This window comes from Portunus trituberculatus, chromosome 35, assembly GCF_017591435.1.
Source record: "Portunus trituberculatus isolate SZX2019 chromosome 35, ASM1759143v1, whole genome shotgun sequence".
Taxonomy (NCBI): domain Eukaryota; kingdom Metazoa; phylum Arthropoda; class Malacostraca; order Decapoda; family Portunidae; genus Portunus; species Portunus trituberculatus.
Window position 1 is genome coordinate 10118426 of NC_059289.1, and position 25000 is coordinate 10143425.

At 45.3% G+C, this 25000-nt stretch overlaps 2 protein-coding genes across 4 annotated transcripts in view; one reads left to right on the forward strand and one right to left on the reverse strand.

The window, feature by feature from the left end:
* LOC123513155 overlaps nt 1-25000 on the forward strand; it is a 143753-nt gene that overhangs the window by 12113 nt on the left and 106640 nt on the right. The window contains exon 2 of the transcript XR_006677275.1: nt 6683-6814. The gene's annotated coding sequence lies outside the window, so the exon portion shown is untranslated. The remainder of the gene's footprint in view (nt 1-6682; nt 6815-25000) is intronic.
* Nucleotides 17555-25000, reverse strand: part of LOC123513154 — a 104090-nt gene continuing 96644 nt past the window's right edge. For all 3 annotated transcript variants that reach the window (XM_045270068.1, XM_045270069.1, XM_045270070.1), the window contains exons 15-20: nt 24781-24908; nt 24084-24358; nt 22171-22255; nt 21813-21985; nt 18590-18692; nt 17555-18430 (exon numbers count right to left, since the gene is read on the reverse strand). In XM_045270068.1, coding sequence (XP_045126003.1) covers nt 17991-18430; nt 18590-18692; nt 21813-21985; nt 22171-22255; nt 24084-24358; nt 24781-24908 — 1204 coding nt within the window. In that variant the 3' untranslated portion in view covers nt 17555-17990. The remainder of the gene's footprint in view (nt 18431-18589; nt 18693-21812; nt 21986-22170; nt 22256-24083; nt 24359-24780; nt 24909-25000) is intronic.

Sequence of the window (25000 nt, forward strand, 5' to 3'; positions counted from 1 at the left end):
GCGATGAGGCGTGGAAACTTTTAGAATGAGGTGGACTGTTCTCTTCCTATGATCAAAAAAGGCTCGAAAAAAAAAATACATAGTAAGAATAAATAAAAGCACGAGAAACGAATAGATGAGAAACATATAGTAAGAGACAGTGATGGATAAGAAACACAACACAATTAATGCAAGACAACACACAGGGTCGAGTTCTGAGTTGCGTCACGTGCTTCGCCTTGCTGAAAATCCAAACTTTTCTTCTCACTATGTTCTCCATCCCCTTCCACTCTTCCGACCCCGAATCCTTTTTGCTTTCTTCCTCCGGCCTTTCATCCCTTTCTCCGCAGCTCTTTGTTATTTCTTTAGTTTTTACTTGTAGCCATTTACGTTTGTCTCTTACAGTGTGTGTGTGTCCCTTGTCTCTTTATTAATTCAGCCTGCACTGTCACGTATGTGTTTTGAGACTCCTATTTTTGTGCTCGTCTGTGGCTCTCTGCCTTGGTGAATATTTTTTTCCTGTCTTTCTTCCCCTCTCTCTCTCTCTCTCTCTCTCTCTCTCTCTCTCTCTCTCTCTCTGTGTGTGTGTGTGTGTGTGTTTCACTGTTTGATCTGCTGCAGTCTCTGACGAGACAGCCAGACGTTACCCTACGGAACGAGCTCAGAGCTCATTATTTCCTATCTTCGGATAGGCCTGAGACCAGGCACACACCACACACCGGGACAACAAGGTCACAACTCCTCGATTTACATCCTGTACCTACTCACTGCTAGGTGAACAGGGACTACACGTGAAAGGAGAAACACCCAAATATCTCCACCCGGCCGGGGAATCGAACCCCGGTCCTCTGGCTTGTGAAGCCAGCGCTCTAACCACTGAGCTACCGGGTTGTATGTGTGTGTGTGTGTGTGTGTGTGTTACGAAGAGATTTTTGTTTACATTGATAACATTTCAGTAAAGCCATTAGATGACGACACTGACTCAGTTATATGCTGCCGAGGAACAACTGGTCCCTTTCTTTGCACCAGTCACTCATCACGTTCAGGGGGAGGTGTGGTGTTCGCTAACTGAAACTGAGAAATGAGGAAAAGAGATATTGACAGCAAGGAAAGTTGAAAATGATTTATAGTCAAGTTATAAGTTTTTGCAATAAAGCTTCCGTCCTACACACACACGCACGCACACACACACACACACACACACACACACACACACACACACACACACACACACACACACACACACACATGTATATGTTTTCTGGCTTTTGTAAACAGTTACAAATACTTTGATTTATGTATAATTTTTTTCAGCCAATTGATCAAAAGCTTTCACGGACTTGACTGTGGAAAGTGCAAATGTTTTTAATTTTAGTATTTATCAATGAATTGTTTATTTATGTTATGAACACGAGGCAGCAGCCAGCACGACTAGGCATTTCATTTCAATGGGGCTGCGAGAGACCGAACAATATTTACCATGATAACGGTGCGAATATTTTATTTCAGATCAGTGCTTTACTGACATTTTTTTTAAACGTGTGTGTGTGTGTGTGTGTGTGTGTGTGTGTGTGTGTGTGTGTGTGTGTGTGTGTGTGTGTGTGTGTATGTATGTGTGTGTGTGTGGATAATTTTTCTCTTTACCAGTGCGAGATGGTGAGACAGCAAGGCTCTACTACCACTTCCGTGACACCACTGTGCTTACATTCTTGACAGTACTATCAGGAGCCAAAAAGGGGGGGACTGCAGTCGCAGTGTATAAGTTGTCTTAGTTAATGTGGTACATTTATTTGATTTGGAATAACTACGTAGGTGTTCAGCATGACCGTAGCTCCGCCAGCCTCTTCTAGGATTGTGTTGGGCCGGCAAGGCGACTGCACTGGAGCTCTTTTTGCTAATTAATTTACTAATTAACTAATTAATCATTTAATTAATTGTGAATTTACTTCTTCGTTTGTTAATCTACATACTTATTTATGTTGCGTGATAAGAGTGTTCATAACAATCATATAGATGGTTTTATGTGGAAATGTGCATACTTACCCTTCACTTTGATTGTTTTCCAGTTTGAGTAGTCTTAAGGATATCATTATTCATGAATAGTTCATTTTGCCTGAGGCCTTCTGTATGGGTTAAGAGAGATTATATTTATTTATTTATCTTTTTTTTCGGCAGATTGTAGGGTGATTCCACGCTCCTTATCACTTGCTAGTATGGGATAGTATGTGCTTCGGTTTGTTGATAATTACAATTTCATTCTACGAGTCAATATTTATGTATTTTCATGAAGCCTGGCACACTCAATGTTTTAGATCATCATGGGGAGCTAGATTGGTTTATGCAGGTGGATAAATACTAATCACTGAGTATAATTGATCTCTTTGAACTGTGAATGAAATAATCACAAGCGAGAGGCGAACTTTCCATGTTATATGTATTAATAATAGTGGTATGTGCATGTCAGTTTGTCAGCCTGTCACTAAACTTGTACTCCAAAAAGTCTAGATATAGAAAACTCTCGGTATAGAGTGCCGTAGTTATCACGCGACTGCCGGTGAACTCTGAGTCTGGGAATTCCTGCACAAATTAACATCAACAAGGGAGTTCATTCTGAATTTTATGCTTGCAATAATGTAATGCAGTGAAAGTAAAAAGCAAACTTTTGGAAAGCAAATGTTGGTAATCAGGAACTATTTTGACGTGGCAACGTGATAGAGGACGTAGAATCTGTATAATTCAAAGGGAAATCCTGTTATCTTGCACACCGAAATGTTACGCAGTCTTTAAAGGATTAACGCTAAGAATAATGCTTAACATCTCGTGAAATGTTAATCTCACAGAGAGCGCAGCTTAGTACACGAGCAGAGATGCGGAGTTGATTGGGCATGCTTGTTTCTTTTTTCCTTTTAGCATATTTCAGAATTGACCAGTCTGTGCATTCAAAGCTCTGCAGCGGCACACTACTTGCACCATCCCTACTCCTAATTAAGAGAGAGAGAGAGAGAGAGAGAGAGAGAGAGAGAGAGAGAGAGAGAGAGAGAGAGTTTCCATTAGGCACGGTTTGGTAATACTACACTTAAAAAAAAAGTCTCCAATATTGCCGAGCCCACACATCGGCCGCTCACTTCAAGCTTAATTAAATCTGCCTTGGATTGGTCGCCATCATATATCTGGATTTGATGGCACTTTTCCTCTTCTTTTGATATTGAGCGTGCGTTAAGGTGACATTTGGATATCTATATCCGCGCGGAATTCACTAGCTTTGATGCATGCACGCTTTTCTTTCTTCCTGTATTTTTTCAAGAGTTGGACAGTGTTCCTTTATTGCCTTTTGTTATGCTGCACTTTGAAAACTGGTAATGCCCTCCACATTCATTGGTTTAATTAAGCAGACAAGGGGATCCCTGTGAGTCTTTGTGTAACAAATCCCAGAGCTCTTTCAGCTGGCAGAGTGTGGCTGCCGCCGGTTTGCCTCTGTGTACTGAACACAATGTATCACTGGAATACAATACAAGAAGTGGAAGCTATTCATTTATCAACTTACTGCGATATATGGAGTTGACACGAAAACCAAAACAATTTTCACACAATATCATCAACAATATTGTGGTTAGTGTTATTGTTAGAATTTTCGTTTACTTTTGGACATACTTGCTGTTCACGGAATACAAAACGTGTCACGATAAATATTTTCAATAGTGTTTGTTACTACATGTCCTCTTTGGATTCCTGACAGTGAACCTGAGTCCTGCCGGTGTGTTTCTCCTTGGTGCACACACTGCTGCTGTTGTGCTGGCAGCTGCAACCCGGTTTTTCACTGGTGCACGGTGTGGTACAATTACATTTCTCTATGTATGGACTGATTGGTTTCCTGCCGCGCCAACGAGGTCGTATGACGCCGCACAGTTGTATTTCTAGAAGGAGAAAAGTCTCCAATTGCGAATGAAGCTACGAACGGGATGGTTTAATTTTAAGCTGCTTCTCAACTTTGCTATCCCTCTCTCTCTCTCTCTCTCTCTCTCTCTCTCTCTCTCTCTCTCTCTCTCTCTCTCTCTCTCTCTCTCTCTGATAAGGGAAACATCGTGATGAATTTGAAACGGGCTTGGAAAATATCGAAAACTGATAGACATCCCACACCCGGTGGTGGTGCCACCTGTGAGACGACACGGCGGCGGCGGTGGTAGTCGACGGCGAAACGGCGGCGGTGGTGGTGGTGATGGTGGTGGTGGTGGTGGTGGTGGTGGTGGTGGTGGTAGTAAAAAAACTTGTACATGGTGTTGGTGTGATTGTTGTTGTTGTTGTTAGTGGTGGTGGTGGTGGTGGTGGTGGTGGTGACGGTGACAGTAGTGGTTTTGTAATGAATTTCTTTAAATCACATGTACTCTAGGAGGCACACGTGTGAATGTACAACTTACTGTACCAGTTAACATGTTTCTTCGTCATCACGAAAGCAAGAGAGACAAACCATACAAGGACAGTTACACAGGACTGATGAACGCCATTACCTTGCCAATTCAGACAATAGTTGAAGGTTAACTGTGCGCTGGTCCTCATTTCTACTGATAAAATTAACAATTCTGTTCGGTTGTGTGAGTCAGTGCACTGTCTCCTTTGCTGGACATCATCATTGAGATACCAGTGTTCCTGAATTTGTCTGAGGTAGATTAGCCATGCTCTGCACGCTGCACGCGACATGCCTCCTCACGGCATTAACCTTATTTTCACCTCCGAGAGCATCCTCGCCTTCACTAATGGAAGAGCTAACCAGCATAATCACCTTCTCTTTTCTTACTTAACAATGAAAAAGTCTTGCTGGATTTTTCTGCTTTCCTGCAGCTGGCCACCGCGGGAGTCGCCTCGGTGTGGTGGCGCAGCGTGAAGCCCTTTCAGTGGCGCTGTTGTACTGAGTGTCTCCGCTCAGCCCACCTCGTGCACTGCACACACCCATCCCAAGACTGCACACCGGCAATACCGAGTGACGATATCGCTGAGACGCTGGAGTGATAATGGTACATGCAATGAATGACAACATAAATAATAATATTATTCCAGCGTCTCAGAGTATTTTGCTGTAATCTGTTAGTCTTTTTTTATTTCTCTGAGTGTATATTTATTTCTTTGAGTGTGTGTGTGTGTGTGTGTGTGTGTGTGTGTGTGTGTGTGTGTGTGTGTGTGTGTGTGTGTGTGTGTGTGTGTGTGTGTGTGTGTGTGTGTGTGTGTGTGTGTGTGTGTGTGTGTGTGTGTGTGTGTAATGAAGCCAGCAAAGATCACAAAAATTAGAAAAGAAAAAGCTGCTAACTTGTCCTATAAAAAGTTAAACAAACGAAATACCTCCAAACTAGAGACCAATTAAGTTACCGAGATGTCCTGACGCTGCCCTCCTCAAACAGCACAGGTCGTGGAACGAAGGGAGACAGAAATAGCCAGAGTACGAGAGTGACCAGGATTAACTACTCGTTAACTTGTACTAGTAAGATGGACGACACTGGGATAGTAGTATAAGTAGTCTTGTCATGATCCGTCCTCCTCCTCCTCGTGTAACAGTCAAGATTTCTACGCTATTGAGTTCCATGGAAGCTTTAGCAGAGTGATTTGGGTTTCTGGCGTCTCGAGCAGTCTTGCTGATGTGCAGATGTTCGGACGAGATTTTGTAAAGCTAAGTAACGCTGACGACAAAATGTTTTTGTTCTCCCTCGTCACCTGTCCTCCCCGCCAGCCGCTGCCTCGCTACCCCCGATTTTTGTCTATTTCTTTTTATTCCTCTTATACATTTATCCTTTTATTCATTTCATTTATTCTTCATCTTACTTACTTTTCATGGAAGAGTCCTATTTCAACATTTCCAATCCTTGACAATATCATTACTTCAACGTTCTGGACATGTAATTTTACACAACGGATGTATCCTGGAAGACAAAAGTACACTCCTCCAAGCAAACATTTTTACAGCGCCCTAAATGTTAGCAAGCGATGTCGTAGCATTGAGAGGGATAAGCTAACTAGATTTGCTTGCCGGGCACTTCGAATAATGTGAAAAACATTATTTGGTCTTTCCCTCGTGTTTTACCAGGGAATATTACGGAAGACGTAGTGTAAAGTGGCAGCGGTGGTCCAACTTCCTTAGGCTGCTTTCCTTACGTGGAGCTTCAGTTAAGCTTTTCTGCAGCAGAGGGAAGTTTTCTTTGCATCCTTTAGTCGTTGTCGTCATTTGCGTTTACTGCAAGTAAAAAATGGATCTTGTATGGTCATCAAATCGAGAGTGGTGTATCAATCAGGCAGTGGTCCGTCCTGTATCACTGTTGCATCATTGCAGACTCACCTCGGGTCTGTTTCTTGATGCTGTAGTGACGGTCGGTCTTTGTATTCCGAGTCACGCGGATTGCAGTGGTCGTGTCCAGCTGTGGTTATGGTTGTATCTGTTTGTATGACTCGTATTTCATTGATTTCATTATGTATTATATGACTGTAGTTTTGTGTAGGAAGGCAAGTTTAACTATTAAAATATATTTGTCTTTGTATGTAGGCAACTGTGCATATGTATATGTATGTATGCATGCATGTATGTAAACATTTATGTATTTTTCCACTTATTTTCTTTCCTTGTTGAAGTGTATAAAAACCGAGAGAGAAACATTATTCATTTCTCTCTCTCTCTCTCTCTCTCTCTCTCTCTCTCTCTCTCTCTCTCTCTCTCTCTTACCAGCGTGGATGTCGCAACACTGAGTGAGAGAGATGGGTTTGCATTGCATTGCCGGCTGTCGATACCTGCCAGGCTGCCACACGAAGGCCGAGAGGCGACTCTGCCATCACATCAGATCACAAATGTCTGCAGTACGTAAGTGGAGTCAGTGCCGTGTTCCTTTACAGGTGGCTGGTGCGGCTGCCGCTCATTGCGGGACGAAAATAACAAAATAATAGCGTCATGATGCACAACGCTTTGCTCCAGGGATGCGTGTAATGATCAGAGAGAGAGAGAGAGAGAGAGAGAGAGAGAGAGAGAGAGAGAGAGGTTCATTGCCATTACTTGAAGCACTGCAACTGCATTGCATCACGAGGCACCAACACGCCATTCCCTCCCTCACACGGTCACACCCCGCATCCACACTCCCTCAGCACCTCCCCGCCACGGTGAAGCTCGCCGGGCTCACCAAGGTTCAGTGTAACAAGGGCCTGGATGGCGGTGGCTGCCGCTGTGTGTGTGTGTGTGTGTGTGTGTGTGTGTGTGTGTGTGTGTGTGTGTGTAAAAGAAAGTGGATAAATGAATTAACTGTTAAGATCCCGAATACTCCCAAGGTTTGCTGCGGCCTCCTAGTTTTTTTTCCCCCCTTAGAAAAAGAAAAGCAAACATAATTCACTTAAGGATAGTGTGTTTCCGATTAACATTAGCGACAAGTAAATTGTTACTCTACACAATACACGGCATCACACTTTGGAGGGCAGGCAGGCAGAGATGGGAGGAGTGAGGCAAAGACCAAATCTCTAGACAAACACGATGTCCGTACACTCATTGCCACTGTGTAGACGTATGTCATTTCTGGTATTTTTTTTATTCACTTATATAACACACTTGTTATGTATTCACTGTTACTGTTTAGGTGGAAACTGCTTAGGCATTGTGGACTAACTGGCCCAGCTAATTTGGCCCTACCCTCGCTGAAGGTAGCTAGCCTCGCTGTTCCCCTCTCCCTGTCTCCCTGACCGTGCAGGCGTGGTGCCGCGTAGGGCATAATTTAACTTTTCGTTAATCACAAACATACTAACATTATGTAATGTTTATCAGTAGGCCATTTATCCATTAATACCACTCGCCTTGTTGTGGGATACTACAATGCTCCGAAACTTGTAGAAATCATGACTGAATAATTCACGATTTCACCGACGAACATTGAATACTACCAGATGTCTGCTTATCTGTGTTTATCTATTTTTTTTTATCTCTATCTACCTATGTATTCACTACTTTTGTTCCCTTTTTTTTCTCCTTCCTTCCCAGCTACAATGTTCTCAGAAGAACAGGTAAGTCCTCCACACAAACTTTAGCGTGCCCTCAAAAACCATGTCGTAGAAAAAGTTTTCTTTTGAAATAACTCGCAAGGCGGAGGATCAGAGGCACCTCAGGACCACCAAGAATAACCAGAGGAGAGGAACATGGAACAACATAACAAGAACATAGAAAAGCTGGTAATTAATAGGCTGTTACCCTTTAGTGAGACTATCTGCCTTGGTGGTGCACACTGTGATGATTGCATACTTGTGCGTCAATGCAGTTGGTGCAAAATAATAACGTATGAAGAATGTGATGACAGAGCACAACAGAAAAGATGTTGACTTTCCATCCCGTGCTGAGATGAAAAGAATACTAACGCATTCACTGGCTCCACACAATATACGAAAGAAAAATGTCTTTGCCAGTTGTGTGTGTGTGTGTGTGTGTGTGTGTGGAAAGAGAGAGAGAGAGAGAGAGAGAGAGAGAGAGAGAGAGAGAGAGAGAGAGAGAGAGAGAGAGAGAGAGAGAGACACTGCCGGTCGCTGGTCAGTTAGTCTGTGGTCTGTGAGTTGCCGTGGAGAGATACCTTTGTCACACTTGTTTCCATTCCACTGCACCCTGTTTCTCCTCTTTTCCTTGCCAGTCTTTACATTTTCCTTTACGGTACTTGCATGGCTCCAACCAATCTCAGGAATGAAAAAGCCATAATTTTAACATGTAAGACTAAAAATGTTCCAGCAAAAGACATTTCAAGACGTACAGGCGACATAAAAGCATCTTACACCGCCTGGTTACAGCCATTCGCAGCCTCACATCCTCCCTCCAGACACCGTACCTCCGAGAAAACCGTCTGAGAGACCAAAATGTACATCCAAGGCGATTGATACTCTCATGAAGCGTGAGGTTATGAAGGATCCGCTTCACGGAATATCAGTCTCCTTGGATGTCTTTCTTGGCTTCCCAGATGTTGGTGAGACAGAAATTGTCAGTCGCTCGAAGCCCCCAAGATACGCTCACTCCTCCTGTATTCGTGGCGGCAATACCAGACATGAAAATGGTGCGACTTAGCTTCACTGTGTATGATAACCAAGCACACCATTATTTAGGGTTTTCTGCAGTATTGCGCAGTACTTTCCACCGACACTGCATGTACATTGCCGTATTATTGTATTCACTATTTCAGCCTTAGTCTACGCACCTTGTCAAAGTTCTAGTCATTACATCTATTCATAGTTATTTTCTTTTTCCTGTCTAAAATGTATCATCACCATCTCCCCTCACGCGCTGAACTGTAAAAGGCTTACGTTGAATAATATTATTACAGCTCTCGCTCTGCTCTGATTGGATTCCTCAGCGTTTCTAGCTAAACGGTGCGGCGCCATATACGAATATGGACGCGCCATTGTGACTGTTAATGCCTTTTAGCAGAACAAAAATCAGTGTGTATATACATAAAGTAAATTTTTGCACTACACGGAGAATAAAAGATTCAGACTTTTATTTAGAAACATACATAATAAAGAAACAAAGAAGGAAATATGTTGAAGATTGCTAGGCTTTTCTCTCTTCCCACACTCGTAAGATTGTGCGTGTATATGCAGGAAATTGCATGTGTTATTGTGCATTAACACGATCTATATACATGCAATGGAGGCGTAAGATTTTATATTCCGTGAAGGAAAGTTGCGAGTAAAAGGAAGAGGACGAGGATGTTGATGCATCTCGGTGAGACAGACGAGGATGTGAAACGCACACAAATATTACCATTAGCGTGCCATAGTGTGGGGCCGCGGGCGACAGTGTTGCCAGGTCCGTGGTACCTCCCACAGCACGAAGGATCAAGGAGGTGGGAGTAGAAAGACCAGAGAGAGAGAGAGAGAGAGAGAGAGAACATTGCTATTATAGCAATGGCGCTGTAACAGATGATGCTGGCATCAGTGGCCATCAAGTAATGCCATCAAGGGGCATAGTGACCCTACTGATCCTCGGGACTCGGCTGTGCTCCACTCCGCCATGGAAATCCTTCCCAGGGACACATTTCGGAATACACCGAAAAGACAGCAAGGAACAATCTTGATGCTAACAAGCGTGAAGGTGTGAGAGTATTAGTGAGCGTGAGGACAGGAGTGCGGAGTGTGTACCGCGAGAATGCGAGTGTCTGGAATGGCGGAGTGCAGCCATGGGGAGGCGTGTGTGCGGGCCTCAAATAAACACTTTTTACTCTTCTTCTTTCTTACTGTGTCTGTAATAGAAGCGAGGAGCGAGGAACAGCAGCGCCCCAGCTGCCTGCAATCTGCTGGCCGCTTCACGTCCAGCCGTAACCTACAAGTCATTTCCCGAGATGCTCCTTCGCCGCCCCGGCAATACGTAACCGCAGATTAACTTTACGGCGCCGTAAACAGCAGACCCGCCATGCCGCAGCGCTCAGCCCTCGCCTTGCACCCCGCCGGCAGAGACTCTTCCACAGCCTCCCGTGCTCCACCAATATGACCTCCACTACTTGATTTTTTTTTTTGTTGTTTGTTTGATATATTTTCGTAAAGTAATATTCTCATAATCTGATACAAAATATTGTGGCTGTTTGTTTACGTGTAATCCGAGTTTTGCACCAACGATGAATTTAAAAGTGAAAACCGTCAGTGGTCTGTCTCCCACTGAGAAAGTGGCAATGAGACATTCCCTTGGCTTTGCTTCAGCAGCATTGCTACTTAAAAGTTTTTACGACACTTTCACACACACAAGGCTCGCGCTGAGTGCTGTGCTTTGCAGTTAAATCTGCAACGCAGCATCTTGCTTCACAGACCATGGTATTCTTTGATGGTCCATGGCCGAATCCCGAAATCTAGAACAAAGACTGTGATAGAGGCGGTGTTGGTGAAGACCGCAACGCGTTGCTATTGAATAACGCTAAAAGAGATCGAGGCCGATTTGGTTTGAGGGCAGACAGTGGCACCTGGCTGCTCCTGAATGGACAAGAACCTGCCTGTAGATGCAAGCGGAATCAGCGTGTTGATGTTCGCACAGGCTTTTGAGAGACATTCCGTGTTTGTGAGCACAGGAATGTGGCGTCACGGACTAGCCAGTGGTAGCAGACGGCAAACAGAAATGAGCTTCTTTCTAGAACATTCCCAAGAAGCCGCTGAGGGAGAGGTTTCAGGAGCCCATGCTTCTTGAACATCACACTTATGAGAATAACAGCATGCGGGACCTACATGCCTAGAGGAAATGCAGCGCGTTGGGAAGGACTCTGGGGAGAAAAAATGGAATGGATGAAGGAAACCAGAAGTGAAAATCGTAGAAAAGGATTCTTCCTAGAATTCACAAAACTCGTATCTATTAAAACATTATCCTTTCCTTTATGTAATAACCTGCATCCCACGAATCCACACCCAACACTTGCGTCCCGGTGCAATTATTAGATTATTTTTAAGCCGTGATTGCAAGCGCTTTAGGAGGAAATAACGGATAATTAGAAGGAAGATTATAGTTTCCATCAAGGAATGAACCGCTAATATTCATTGAGTTCTCTTGAGTGGCTGGCGAACGTGATTACCGTGTTTGGTCGTGCGCGGAGAAAGCCAGCGAGAATTGTGGGAGGGGCGGCGAGAGAGAGAGAGAGAGAGAGAGAGAGAGAGAGAGAGAGAGAGAGAGAGAGAGAGAAAGAGAGAGAGAGATATTGCAGCAATTTCCTTTGCAAAAGAACATAAATGAAAAAAATAAATATCAGATAGGAAAGAGAACAATGGAAGTTTTTGGTGTGTGTGTTTTTCCCAGGAGCGGTGAGGGGAGATAATTCCTTCGTTGCAGGAGAGGGTCGTGAATCCTCCGATGTGATGAAAGGAGGAGGAGGAGACGACAAAGAAAAATGCTAATAAAAAGAAAAGAACCAAGAAAAAACATTATCAACAACAACAAAGCAATGACGGCGCAACACATCACCGCCACCACACAAAACACAACACATGCACAGGAAGGACAGAGAAGAAAAGCAATACACGCAACACAAAGCCTTCCGTTGTTCTCAGGACGCCTCGCTAAATATCACATTAAGACGAGTATTCTCCTCTCCTCATTTCTCCTTTCCAGTCCTCCCTCCCCTTTTTTCTCTCCCTATCTTCTCATTTCTCCCTTCTTTTACTCCTTGTCCAAAACTTCCCTCATCTTTTTATACCTCATCTTCTCACTCCTCACTCAAACACCTCTTATCCCTTCTTCCTAACCATTACCTTCCCTTCTCTCCTCCTCTCATTCTCGCATTTACGCATTCCAGTTACTCCTTTTCTCCCCTTCTGTGCACTGTACATTACTTCATTCCTCACACAGACACACACACACACACACACACACACACACACACACACACACACACACACACACACACACACACACACACACACACACACACACACACACACACACACACACACACACACACACACACACACACGTGTCTCCTAATGCTGTGACTGAATCCTCTGATTGTTGAATACAAGACCTGAGGATGCCGCCAGATGCAAATTGATTACGATATAAGACTTTTATAGCACAGAGGATTCAAGAAAACTGCCTAATTTGTGTCAGAGAGAGAGAGAGAGAGAGAGAGAGAGAGAGAGAGAGAGAGAGAGAGAGCGCCTTGCGTCCTGTGAGTGGCGGCTGTCGCGTCCCATTACTGCTGGGTCAGGTGGCCGCAGTGGACAAGTTATAATGGAGCGGTGTGGTGCTGTGGGAACTTGTGCGGGAGATGATGGCGGCGGGGCGTGTGAAATCTGACTCCTGTGATATGGGCAGAAAGTAGAGAAAGAAGGGGCGGGAGAGAGGAGAGAGAAGCTGAGTCGGTGGGAAAACGTGGCAGAAATAACGGTGGAGAGAAAGACACCTGCTTGGAATGGGAGATGTGCGGCCTTTGAGGGGAGAGGGTGAAGATGCAGGCTGGAGGTGGAGGTGTTTTTGTTTTCTGTCTGTTTAAAGACCCGGAGCAGAATAGACGGCAGGAGTGGGAACAAGCAAGGCAATGATTCCCAAGGTGGTGATATTGTGTCAAGGCTTGGGGTGGAGAGGATGGCGTGTGGGCTTGGAAGGGGTTGGTGCGGAAAAGAGGGTGAAGCGACGGAGGTTTTTGGGGCGTGGATGAAGAAGAGAGGAGAGAAAGAGAAAGGCTAAAGATAATGGGATGAGAAAAGCTTTAGTTCAGTCGCCTCGTAATGTCCTTTATTGGTCTTTTTTTGTCATTGTGTTCTGGTGTGATTACATGCTGTCGTTGTTGTTATTTTATAATTTAATTGACTTAAACTTCCCTTTATGCAACAGATCTAATGACCTGCACTAAGGGTCAAGGCGAGCGGGCCGCATCACTGGCCGGCGCAGTAATGCCAACTAAGAGACAGACCTTATCTGACCCAAGAAGGGGGCAGTGTAATAATTTTCTTTCTGATAACGCACCTTCATTAAATGTTTCAATATTCTTTATAATCATAGCCAACCACGTACGTGCACAATCTTGCCTTAAATATTTACTCTCTTTATTCTTGTATTAACCCGACGCTTCCTGCGTAAGGAGAAGCACCAATCCCTGTTCGGCCTCGTTCCTCAGCCACGCTCCTCACCATCCTCAGGGAGAGGGGCGGCTGGCGCATAGTATGGAAGATATTACCTCCACCTGCGCATATCTCACCCACCACCATCAGTCCTCGCCTCCTGGCTGATGGAATTGTTTACACACACACGCAAACACACACACACACACACACACACACACACACACACACACACACACACACACACACACACACACACACACACACATACGCCCGGTAGCTCAGTGGTTAGAGCGCTGGCTTCACAAGCCAGAGGACCAGGGTACGATTCCCTGGCCGGGTGGAAATATTTGGGTGTGTCTCCTTTCACGTGTAGCCCCTGTTCACCTAGCAGTGAGTAGGTACGGGATGTAAATCGAGGAGTTGTGACCTTGTTGTTCCGGTGTGTGGTGTGTGCCTGGTCTCAGGCCTATCCGAAGATCGGAAATAATGAGCTCTGAGCTCGTTCCGTAGGGTAACGTCTGGCTGTCTCGTCAGAGACTGCAGCAGATCAAACAGTGAAATACACACACACACACACACACACACACACACACACACACACACACACACACACACACACACACACACACGGTCTTAAAGGAAAGAATCCCTAACTTTCTTAGCAGTTTGAAGAAGATTAGACATTTCATGCAACTCTGTCAAGTCTAGCATTGCATTATATTCACGTTGAAACATGAGCACCAGTTAAGATAGAAGCTTTTGATGAGTATTGTTGTTTTTTTCTCTGTCAAGATTGTTCCTGAACTAGTGATCTTCTCTTCATTGATTTGTTCTGAAGATGAAGACGCGAGTTTTATGTGTGTGTGTGTGTTAATGTGTTTTGGAAGGCTGTCTGGAAACAATCTAACTACTCTTGACTGAGCAAACACAAAGATGTAGGTCAGAGTTGTGCTGCTTTCCATTTACGTATCTTTATAGGCCACTGATTTCTTGTTTGCTCACAGCAGGCCAAAATCATCGACGTGCTGGCCCGTGACTTGAGGTGGGCGGAGTACTGGACCTTAGTGAGCGCAGGTCGACATTATGTCCTACGATGGAAGGTTTGAGGTCAGTGTGTAGGATAGTCTGGCAAACACATACAATGCAGCATATATGAGGCAATGGCACTGGGTGGCAGTGATACTGTAAAATATAGCGCCGCAAACATCCATCATCATATGGGAGATAATATCATTCATTGGTCAATACTTCACATGAAAGTCAAAGGCTTACTTTATTTCAAATCTGGTAACATTGTCGAGGGTAGGAGGGGCGCAAGTGCCGGTAAGACTGGTAATCTCAGTTGTGTGGCGCGTGATAGTGCCATTTGTACTTTGCATAGTTGTGTGAAGTTGGGTGTAGATCTCGATGAAGGAGTATTATAGTGAGTGTGCCTGACAGATTTGGCAAGGAGATCCGCTTTACAGCAATCCTGAGGTGTTGTTGTGGGGACCAGAGTAGGAGGTGTGAACAGGCTAGGAAAGGTGATGGTGGTTCTAGTCCCTCTGAAAAAGAGAACACTTCTCCAAGGATAGAACAGGAAGAAGGCTGATGTAACTCTCAGCTTGATTATCTACATACACGCCTGAAGAACAAGGTTTCTTCCCTAAAGCCATAGTTTGTAATCCAGTATTTCTTGATACTCGGGTTGTTGGTTGTCCCTGTCCCACATTGTCATCACGTGCACAGTCGACAGACACAAGACGATCTCCCTGTGTCACTCATATTTCAATCCTTTGCCTTGATTATTAAAAAAATATATATATTTCGGTTGACTTCCGTAGGTATGGTTGGCAAGCAGCTAAAATATGGCGGTCATCATAACAACAGCTGTAGTTTCCTACTTATTTTTTGTATGAAGAGATCACAATTGGCCCTATTTTACCTTTTTCACACCTGAAAACCTCGCTCTCCCACGGGTCCCCAAGATTGTAGGGCCGAAAGCAATAGAAAGCAGAGCCACGAGGCCAGTCTTAGTAATTACATATTTTTTATGGTTTTCGACTTTGATGGAACAACAACATTGTCTTTCGCATATAGGCCGTGTGACGCTTCCACTCTGTCCGTGATACGTGAGACATAGCGATGAGGTGGCATCAGCGTAGACATCATAGCCAACACCTGGGCAATAAACAGCGCAGACAGTCATAGCCAACACCTTGAATACCAATTTGTCTGGATCCGCTCTAGACATTGGTGTTTCTTGTCGCCGAACTCTTCCAAACGCCGTCCTCCTGATAACAGGAGCAGAACGGAAGAGGGTCTTGCGGTCTCCCTTCAGTCCGGAGCATGTGAGTACTGTACTTACCATTGCGCTCTCTCTCTCTCTCTCTCTCTCTCTCTCTCTCTCTCTCTCTCTCTCTCTCTCTCTCTCAAGTCTCACAGGCCCCAGACAGCATGACTAACCACCAGTCTCACATATAACCTGATCACACAACTATTACAAGGCTGGAATAGCTCATTAGTAATAGAACAAGCGGATGGCTGTACTTGCGTCTGTGTGGGGCTGCTTGATGGGGCTGGCAGTATTTCTTTGATAGTTTTATTTCGAATGACATTAAAGGTGAATTGAAGAGTACTGTCAGTCATGCAGACAACTTAACACTGTACAAAACTTTATTTTGAAAATAAAAAGTTTTCTTGACGATGATGGGCAAGGGATGACTCTGGTGAGGCACTGGGATGCATGGAGACTACCTGACTGGTTACACAATTAAAATACATTTTTACATGTGTTGTGATAAATCTTTATTGATATATCCATATGGTGACACGCAATACAAATATACCTATATAAACATGGAAAACCACCAATTCGGGTGGTCCGCACCAGGGAGTGGATTGTTAGATCTCTTCCAAACCAGGTGGCGAGTTTCTCAAACTAGTGGGCGAGGAGACCAGGCAGAAGTGAGGGAGTCATTGAAGCCAACATGACCACAGTGGAAACAGTGAGCGGTAGTACTGCGAGTAAAGTGATGTAAATTAAGTACTAGAAAGTATCTTGTAAGTGAGTAAAGTAAAGAGTTTATGAATTATTTGGCGTAGTCAAAAACATGGAAATATTATTTTAAAAATAAGTTTTGATCAAATAAATAGAAAGAAAAGATCCTAAAGAATAAGTTATCTTGGTTTATTTTAGAAAGTGAATGAAGAAGTAGCAGAAACGTTTTTTTTGTTAAAAAAAATATATGAAAAAATGAGAGTAAAAAAGGAATGTTTTGCGGGTTCTAAAATAAGAAACGTGCATCAGAGCGAATGGTTAGGATAATAACGAGAAGGCCTCGTAAGTGATATAAGTGATATCCAGTAAAAGTTCCCGCATACCCACACCACCCAAAGAGGAGAAGAGGAAGTACAAACGTGGTGGCCTTGCAACGATGCCTTGCCAAGGGAGCGTGGGTTGGTCACTGGAGTGGTTAGTGAGCAGCGTGGTCCACGAGGGTGACCTATGGCACTGGGGTCACGTGACGTGATTGGGATAAGGAAATGTTCATCGTGAGGTTGTTTCCCGGAATGGACATGAAAAAGATGACAAATGTTAGAGGTTTGGGATTACTAGGTGAAGGTCGTGGGTTATGTCTGGGGTTACGCCACTTACTGAAGGGAGGATTCGAAAATCTGAAGTTTCACCATAAAAAGATGTCTCTTACTTTCTGTATCCATATTTTATTAGTTTTTTCCATAATTTTTTACTCAAAATTATACAGGAAAGATAATTCACGACACATAAGTGAACGTTGATAAGTCCCATAGGATATGTCTTGTCGTTTGCCGGGACAGACGGCGTGGATGACTCAACACGGCAGAAACCCAAACAGGGGAGTGGACACAGTGGTGCGCTGTTCTGCCTGTAGTCTGTGCCAGCCAGTGGTGATGAGACGCGAGCCACGTGACCAGATCCAGGCTGTGCTGCTGGAACTTGTCTTTGCTGAGGCGGAATGTGACACATGTATGACAGACATCTTGGTCGCCAATTGTAAAGGATTGTGTTTCGCATGTGTTGGTTTCTTGGTGTGTGTGTGTGTGTGTGTGTGTGTGTGTGTGTGTGTGTGTGTGTGTGTGTGTGTGTGTGTGTGTGTGTGTGAAGATAGGTGAGCGAGTGGGTGTGCCTGGAAGTTTTGATGTTAGTGAAAGCAGCCACATTAGAAGTTGTAAGGATACAAAAAAAAAAAAAAAAACACTCGGAAATGTCAGTAATTTCGCTAATTTGTGTTAATTGTTTCATCGATGTAAATGATTTTATGCATCATATTGTTTGGTGATGTTTGTGTTGATATTTATGGTGCTGCAGGTGAGAGTTGTTATTTTGTTGCTGTTATTGTTCTTCGTTAGTGATATTGGTGATAGCTAATGTGTATGCTGTTCATAGTGGTGGTGGTGACTGCTGCTGTGGTTACTAGTGGTGGGTGTAAAGTTGCCTCAGTCTAGCCACAGTCACAGCAGTGTCCTCACAACTCACTCACTGTCTCACTGGAGGGCAGGGAGACGGCAGGGGCGGCGGTGGTGACGATGGTGGCAGCAATGGTGGGTGTGGTAATGGCAGTGACGGGTCCTTGTCTCCTAAAATCCTGCATGGGGCGGAAGTGGTGAAGGGGAAAAGCCTGAGTGTGGGCAACATAGTGGGCGGGAGGAAAGTTATGAGCACCCATCCTTGGCAAGGTGCCTCCGCCCATGCCTGCACCGCCACCCAGGGTCTTTACATCCATACTCGCGTTCACACCCACGCCCACCAGGCTACCCATGCTCGGATAGCCCATGCCCAGGCTTGTAGGGACGTCCACTCCCCTGCCTGGAGCCAGGGTGAAGGTGGAGAAGCTCGCGACGCCCAAGCTGGTGCGAGGAATGCCGCCCACGCCATCCAGACCCAGCGCGCTCACTACCGGGATCTCTGTGAGTGTGAGCGTTGTAGTAATTATATTTGGTATATTGTTGGTAGTAACAGTAACAGTGGTAATAATATGTTCACATCGTCTGTACCAGAGAACACACACACACACACACACACACACACACACACACACACACACACACACACACACACACACACCATGACGGAGGAGAGCGTGTCTAGACAGGCCGTGCCCCAGCTGTCTCACGCCCAGCAGCGGTAGGGTGGAGCACGTGCTGCTTGTCGCCTCGCAACACGGGGCCTGTGGGTGGAAAGAGCCGCAAGTAAAGGTTTGGTGTTCACCAGGCGGGGATATTGACCCCCACTGACCTAGAGGAATACGTTTGTCGTTATTCCTTTGGTACCCAAGGCACTGCTTCCACAGACACAGATACCTGGCACTTATCGTTATGTGCCCAGGACACATGTACAGGTCACAGGAACTAGCCTTGTTCAGTGTGAGTCTTCCTCACTTATCTCATGGTCATACACTTGTTTATGACAGGAAACACACACACACACACACACACACACACACACACACACACACACACACACACACACACACACACACACACACACACACACACACACACACACACACACACACACACACACACACACACACACACACACACACACACACACACACACACACACACACACACACACACACACACACACACACACACACACACACACACACACACACACACACACTCTCTCTCTCTCTCTCTCTCTCTCTCTCTCTCTCTCTCTCTCTCTCTCTCTCTCTCTCTCTCTTTGAAGTTTTGTATTTATGGTTATATTATCCAAGTAATAGAAACTTGCATTATTTGAGCCTCACTGTTAACAGGACCGTTTTTAAAATTTTTAACTTTCCTTCCCTCAAGAGCCTCTGCAGGAGTTCCCGGACAGAAACATTTCCCAGTCATAAGTAGTCTTAAACTTTGTGTCTATTACCGGACAAACTTGGGTTTCGTTTACTTAGGCCAGCACGTGTGTGTTTGCATGATAAAATAAGAGCTGTAGCGGCAGAAGAACAAGTACCCTCCTTCATCTTCATTATTCGTTTTTCACTCTTACTCTCGTATTTTGTCTTTTTCTTCCTTCATCATATGTACTTGTGCTGCTTTTGGTGCCGCGGGGAATGGATTTTTAAATTTTATTATGCTCTTTCACCAGTAAGGTTTTCTTTGCTATTCTTAATGCTTGTTCTTCTCTCTGACGACATCTATTTTGGCTTCTGCTTTGGAGATTGAGAGTATCGATCGTAGCGCAGACCAAGGCTTTGGTCTTTTCGGCTGCAAACTTGACTTACCAGATACCAAAGTGTTTGCCCGAGGCCATGATGTCACCAAGGTGGCGGTTGATAGTATCAATCACGTACGTGTTCTCTTATCTTACACACACACACACACACACACACACACACACACACACACACACACACACACACACACACACACACACACACACACACACACACACACACACACGGCGGTATAGGATATTTATTCCTTGACTTCTCAAATACTCTCTCTGAGGACGAGATTGGCCTACGTTAATAGACTTTACTTCCCATGACCTCATGTAGTGGTAAAACACCCTGAGAAAGGATAGGCGCTTAGTTAGTGGAGGGCTGAGTGAGCCTGGCAGTGACGCAAGCTCGGCGTGGTGAAGTGGAAGGCGTGGTGACGGCAGTTGTATCTAACAATTGGAAGTAATGAGGTCCTAGTGAGTGACAAAAGAGCTGCATATAAATGGATAATTCATTGAGATGTCATCAGGTGACTAAAGCTGAACCTCGGCAAGCGTGTGGCCTCTCATGCCAGGCTGGTGGCTGTGGTGGTGGCGGCGGCGAGCTATTTTCTTTGTTCCTCGCACGCCTACACACACACACACACACACACACACACACACACACACACACACACACACACACACACACACACACCACGTAGTGTAGTGGTTAGCACGCTCGAGTCACACTCGAGAGGGTCCGGGTTCGAATCCCGGAGGCGGCGAGGCAAATGGGCAAGCCTATTAATGTGTAGCCCCTGTTCACCTAGCAGTAAATAGGTACGGGATGTAACTCGAGGGGTTGTGGCCTCGCTTTCCCGGTGTGTGTAGTGTGTTATGTGGTCTCAGTCCTACCCGAAGATCGGTCTATGAGCTCTGAGCTCGCTCCGTAATGGAGAAGACTGGCTGGGTGACCAGCAGGCGACCGAGGTGAATTACACACACACACACACACACACACACACACACACACACACACACACACACACACAGTTTATATATCATCATTAAAGGTTTATTACAATAAACTTAGTTGTTATCGAGAAATATGGCTCAGTTGTGTTTCCTTGTCTCATCAAGAACACCAGAAGTACCATCACAAGCAACACACACTATACAACATTCGCCATCGCCATACCCACCACCACAAAGACCACTGCTTCCAGCACCAGCACCATCAGGGCATTAACCGTAAATCACATTTTGTGTAATGAAATGACATGGTTCAGCTCCCAGTTTGTTGCAGAGTGACTCTTCTGAAATGTGATGATGGTATTTAGGGGGTCATGAACACACACACACACACACACACACACACACACACACACACACACACACACACACACACACACACACACACACTTGGTGCGTGGCGGGTTGATTTGAACGCAGAGTCAGTGTGAAGCATGGCGCTCATTCTGACAGCGAGCGTTATTACCTTTCTTGTCGGCAGGGAAGGTATGGCGGCGATAAATTCCAGTGAAGCAAACACACATGATGGCGGGAGCCACGCGCAGCACCCCAGAGGCAATAGACGTCTGTGGTTGGCGTCGCGGCCGCCACTCCTGAGTTCTGACAGGGTGGCTCGGAGCGATAGAGCAGCGGTGGAGTCTCACGTTTGGCGCCGTGGTCGCCTTTCCTGACACAGTGTGCTCGTTTTCAATAAGCTGAGATCTTGTACGGTTTTCTTCGACTCCATATCGCTAGCTAGATCTTGGTGGTTGGTGGATATGACCCGGTCACAGAAAATCACCGCAGCGCAATGAAGGGTAAGGAAGAGGAGGGAGCGAGCGTCCTCCACTGAGAACATTTAGTTTGTGCTTCAGAGCCAGTTTGTTGTTATTTCATCTGAATGTCACTACTCCACATCAGAGAATAAGATGAACACAATCCTTTACGCGGCAGTGGCTACACCTGTGGAGAGGTAGTCATCGTTCCCGAGTTTGTCGTTTCAGTATTATGTACTTTCGTGACTGGAGCCATATCCGGTCCATAAGTAATAGTAACAAATCAAAATTTTACAAAAATGATAAAAACTAATGTCTAAAGGTACATACCGAGACAAAAGAACACTACTCACGGACAGGATGGAGGGCTGTGGCGAGGCCGGCATGGCTGGGCTGAGAGACGCTCCGTCGCTGGAGCCTCGGTCAAGAGGCGACGCCACACTCACCACCAAGCCTCCTGCTTGGCTTACTGGCTTGCCGCTACTGTCCGCCTCCTCGCCTCTGTCTGAGTCAGTATGCTTCGTGCCTAGAGGTGGGGAGTGAAGGGCTGGTGGGAGGAGTGTAAGCACCACAACATGGAGATCGTATGACGCCACTCAAACACACACACACACACACACACACACACACACACACACACACACACACACACACACACACACACACACACACACACACACAGTCATTCGCGTCTCGGAGTTCGTAACTTACCAGGAGAAGAGAAGGAAGGGCGAGAGGAAGAAGGAAGGTCTTGCCGAGGGACAGCCACCGTCACCACCTCACTTCTCAGTTTCGCCTGGGAGAGAGAGGAGTGGTGAGGGACATCAAGTGTTTGGGTGTGTGGTGTTACACGTATGGTGCTATTGTTGTTGTTGTTGTTTGTTGTTTGTTGTAGTTTTCATTGTTGTCGGTGTAATTTATTTTAATGTTTCAAGTAATACATAGATCGTTAATGTGTGTGTGTGTGTGTGTGTGTGTGTGTGTGTGTGTGTGTGTGTGTGTGTGGCGTGTGCACGGAGAGACGAGAGAGAGAGAGAGAGAGAGAGAGAGAGAGAGAGAGAGAGAGAGAGAGAGAGAGAGAGAGAGAGAGAGAGAGAGAGAGAGAGAGAGAGAGAGAGAGAGAGAGATCGCTGAGGAAAGATATATAGTGGCCATCTCCAGTTGCACAGTGCACCACCTTCCTTGATTGTGATCCACGAAGAAAATAAATAAAGGAAATATTGAATCAGCTCCAGCAGCAGCCGCCCTCAAGCCACCACCTCCACAACCACCACCACCACCACCACCACCACCACCACCACCACAACAACAACAACAACAACAACAACAACAGGGAAGATTCACTCACGACTTTAAGACCTAAGGCAGTGTTTTTTTTATCTGGAAATCTCGTGGAAAGAAAGAGAAACATGCGGTATTTTTTCCTTCCAACATTGCATTGTTATAGTCTGGTCAAGGGAGAACAGACACCATTTTCTTTTGTGTGTGTGTGTTTGTGCTTGTGATTTTTTTTCTTTTGGTGTTAGTGAGAAGGACAAGGAAGACGTAAAGGAGCTGCCAGGCTGGGGAGAGGGATGAGCTTCAGGGAGGGAGTGTTGTGTGTTGTGTTACGGATAGAAGTCCCGGGGCCAGGCAGGGCTCATCTGAGGAGAAGGAACAAAGGCAGGGAGAGGAATAGGAAGCGAAGGGAAAAAAAGAGATGAAGGACAGAAAAGAGGCAGAGAATGAAAAAGAGCAGAAAGTGTAGAAAGTGAAGGCGAGAACAGAGGAAGAAGACGCAACATGGTGGTGGCGCAGGGAGAAGAGGAAGAAAAGGAGAAGGAATCAAAAGTCAAGAAAGAAAAAAACCAGCAGAAAAGAAGGAATGGAATGGAAGAAGATATAATAATGAGAATGAGGAAGAGGAGGAGGAAGAATAATAAAAACCTGATACGGAAAAGACGAGAGATGCGGTCTGCGAGAAAAACGAAAAGGATGAAAGAAAAAAAATTAAGACGAGGAAAGGAAACCTAAATGTTCAAGGGAAAGGAAGGCAATCGAGGAAATGGACAGACAGGGAAAGAAATTATGGGGAAACCTGAGCCGATGTGAAAACTGAAGTGATGAAAAAAGAGAAACTACGTATCGAAAAAAAAAAAAAAATGGTAGAAGAAAGGAAAAGAAAACGGAAGAGTTGAAAAAGGAAGAGGAGAGAGAAGCTGAACACTAAATATCAGATGTGAAGATCAGAAGAACATATACGTAATGAAGGATTCTTTGAGACTACACGGAGAGAGATACTAGGAAACATGTTGGCCCATAACCAGGATACTTACTGAACCACTTAATGTTGTTGTGCATGTCACTATTGTGGTGATAGTTGTTGTAATAGCATTACTAGGTGTACTTCTAATAGTAGTAGTAGGAAGAGGAGGAAAAGGAGAAGGAAGAGAAAAGGAGAAGGATAAAGGAACAAGAAAAAACTACAATAGTACGTTGTACTAGCAAAGGAAAGAGGAAGAGATGGAGAGAAGAAGCAGAGCAAATGCGAAGGAATACAAAGGAAGAACAAACACCAGCAGAGGTTTCGCAGCTGAGCAATCTGTTTGTGATAGACGGCACAACCCAGGGAGAGCAGGACCCACCTGGCCAAGTGTTGGAACGCCCCCGTGTGCCCGCCTCGCCCTGCGCCTGGTGAGAAGGATCACCACCACTGACAGAAGCAGGATGGCGACGAGGGAGGCAGCGAGCACTGCCATCATGGGTGGCACCAACGCCCACCCGCCGCCCATAACACGTTCATCACCTTCACCCTCACCATCCTTCGCTACGCCATTTTTTCCTCCACCTTTATCACTAATGCTAGTAATACTGCCGCCGCCATTGGTGCTGCTGCCGCGTCCTCCTCCCGATGAAACTCCTGCAGGAGGAGAGAAACAAGCGTCGTCTATCTCTGGTCGGAATAAATGTTCACGAAGGAAAGAAGGAATGAACGGGCGTGGGATTAATCACCATCTTGATTGCTGATTGGTTTTAGGGATTCATTAATGTTTTATATATGGTCTCATTCATTCATTCATTCATTTTTTCTTATTAATTCATAAATACGGATGGAATTTAGATTTATATTAGTACAACGACACAACAAACAAAAAAAAACAAAACAAAAAACAGATCCTCAAAATGGAGGAAAAAATATTTAAAACCATGCAATGCCGTCAATGGTGCAGACTTCAATAAAAGTGCACGCAACACGGATAACCTTGCACTAAGGCCACTCGTACACTCGAGCATCGTCCCCCCACCCATCGTCCCGCCCGCCTTCCCGCCCGCAGGACTCACCTATGACAGTCTGGGCCTTGTTGTCCCGCAACGTGAAGGCACTGAGCTCCGCGGCTCGGCTGGTCCCCTCGGCGTTGGTCGCGGACACCAGCACCGTAAACTCGTGGCCTGCCTGCAACCCGCCCACCCTGGAGAGAGAGAGAGAGAGAGAGAGAGAGAGAGAGAGAGAGAGAGAGAGAGAGAGAGAGAAAGAGAAAGAGAGAGATCTTAATCTTCGTCA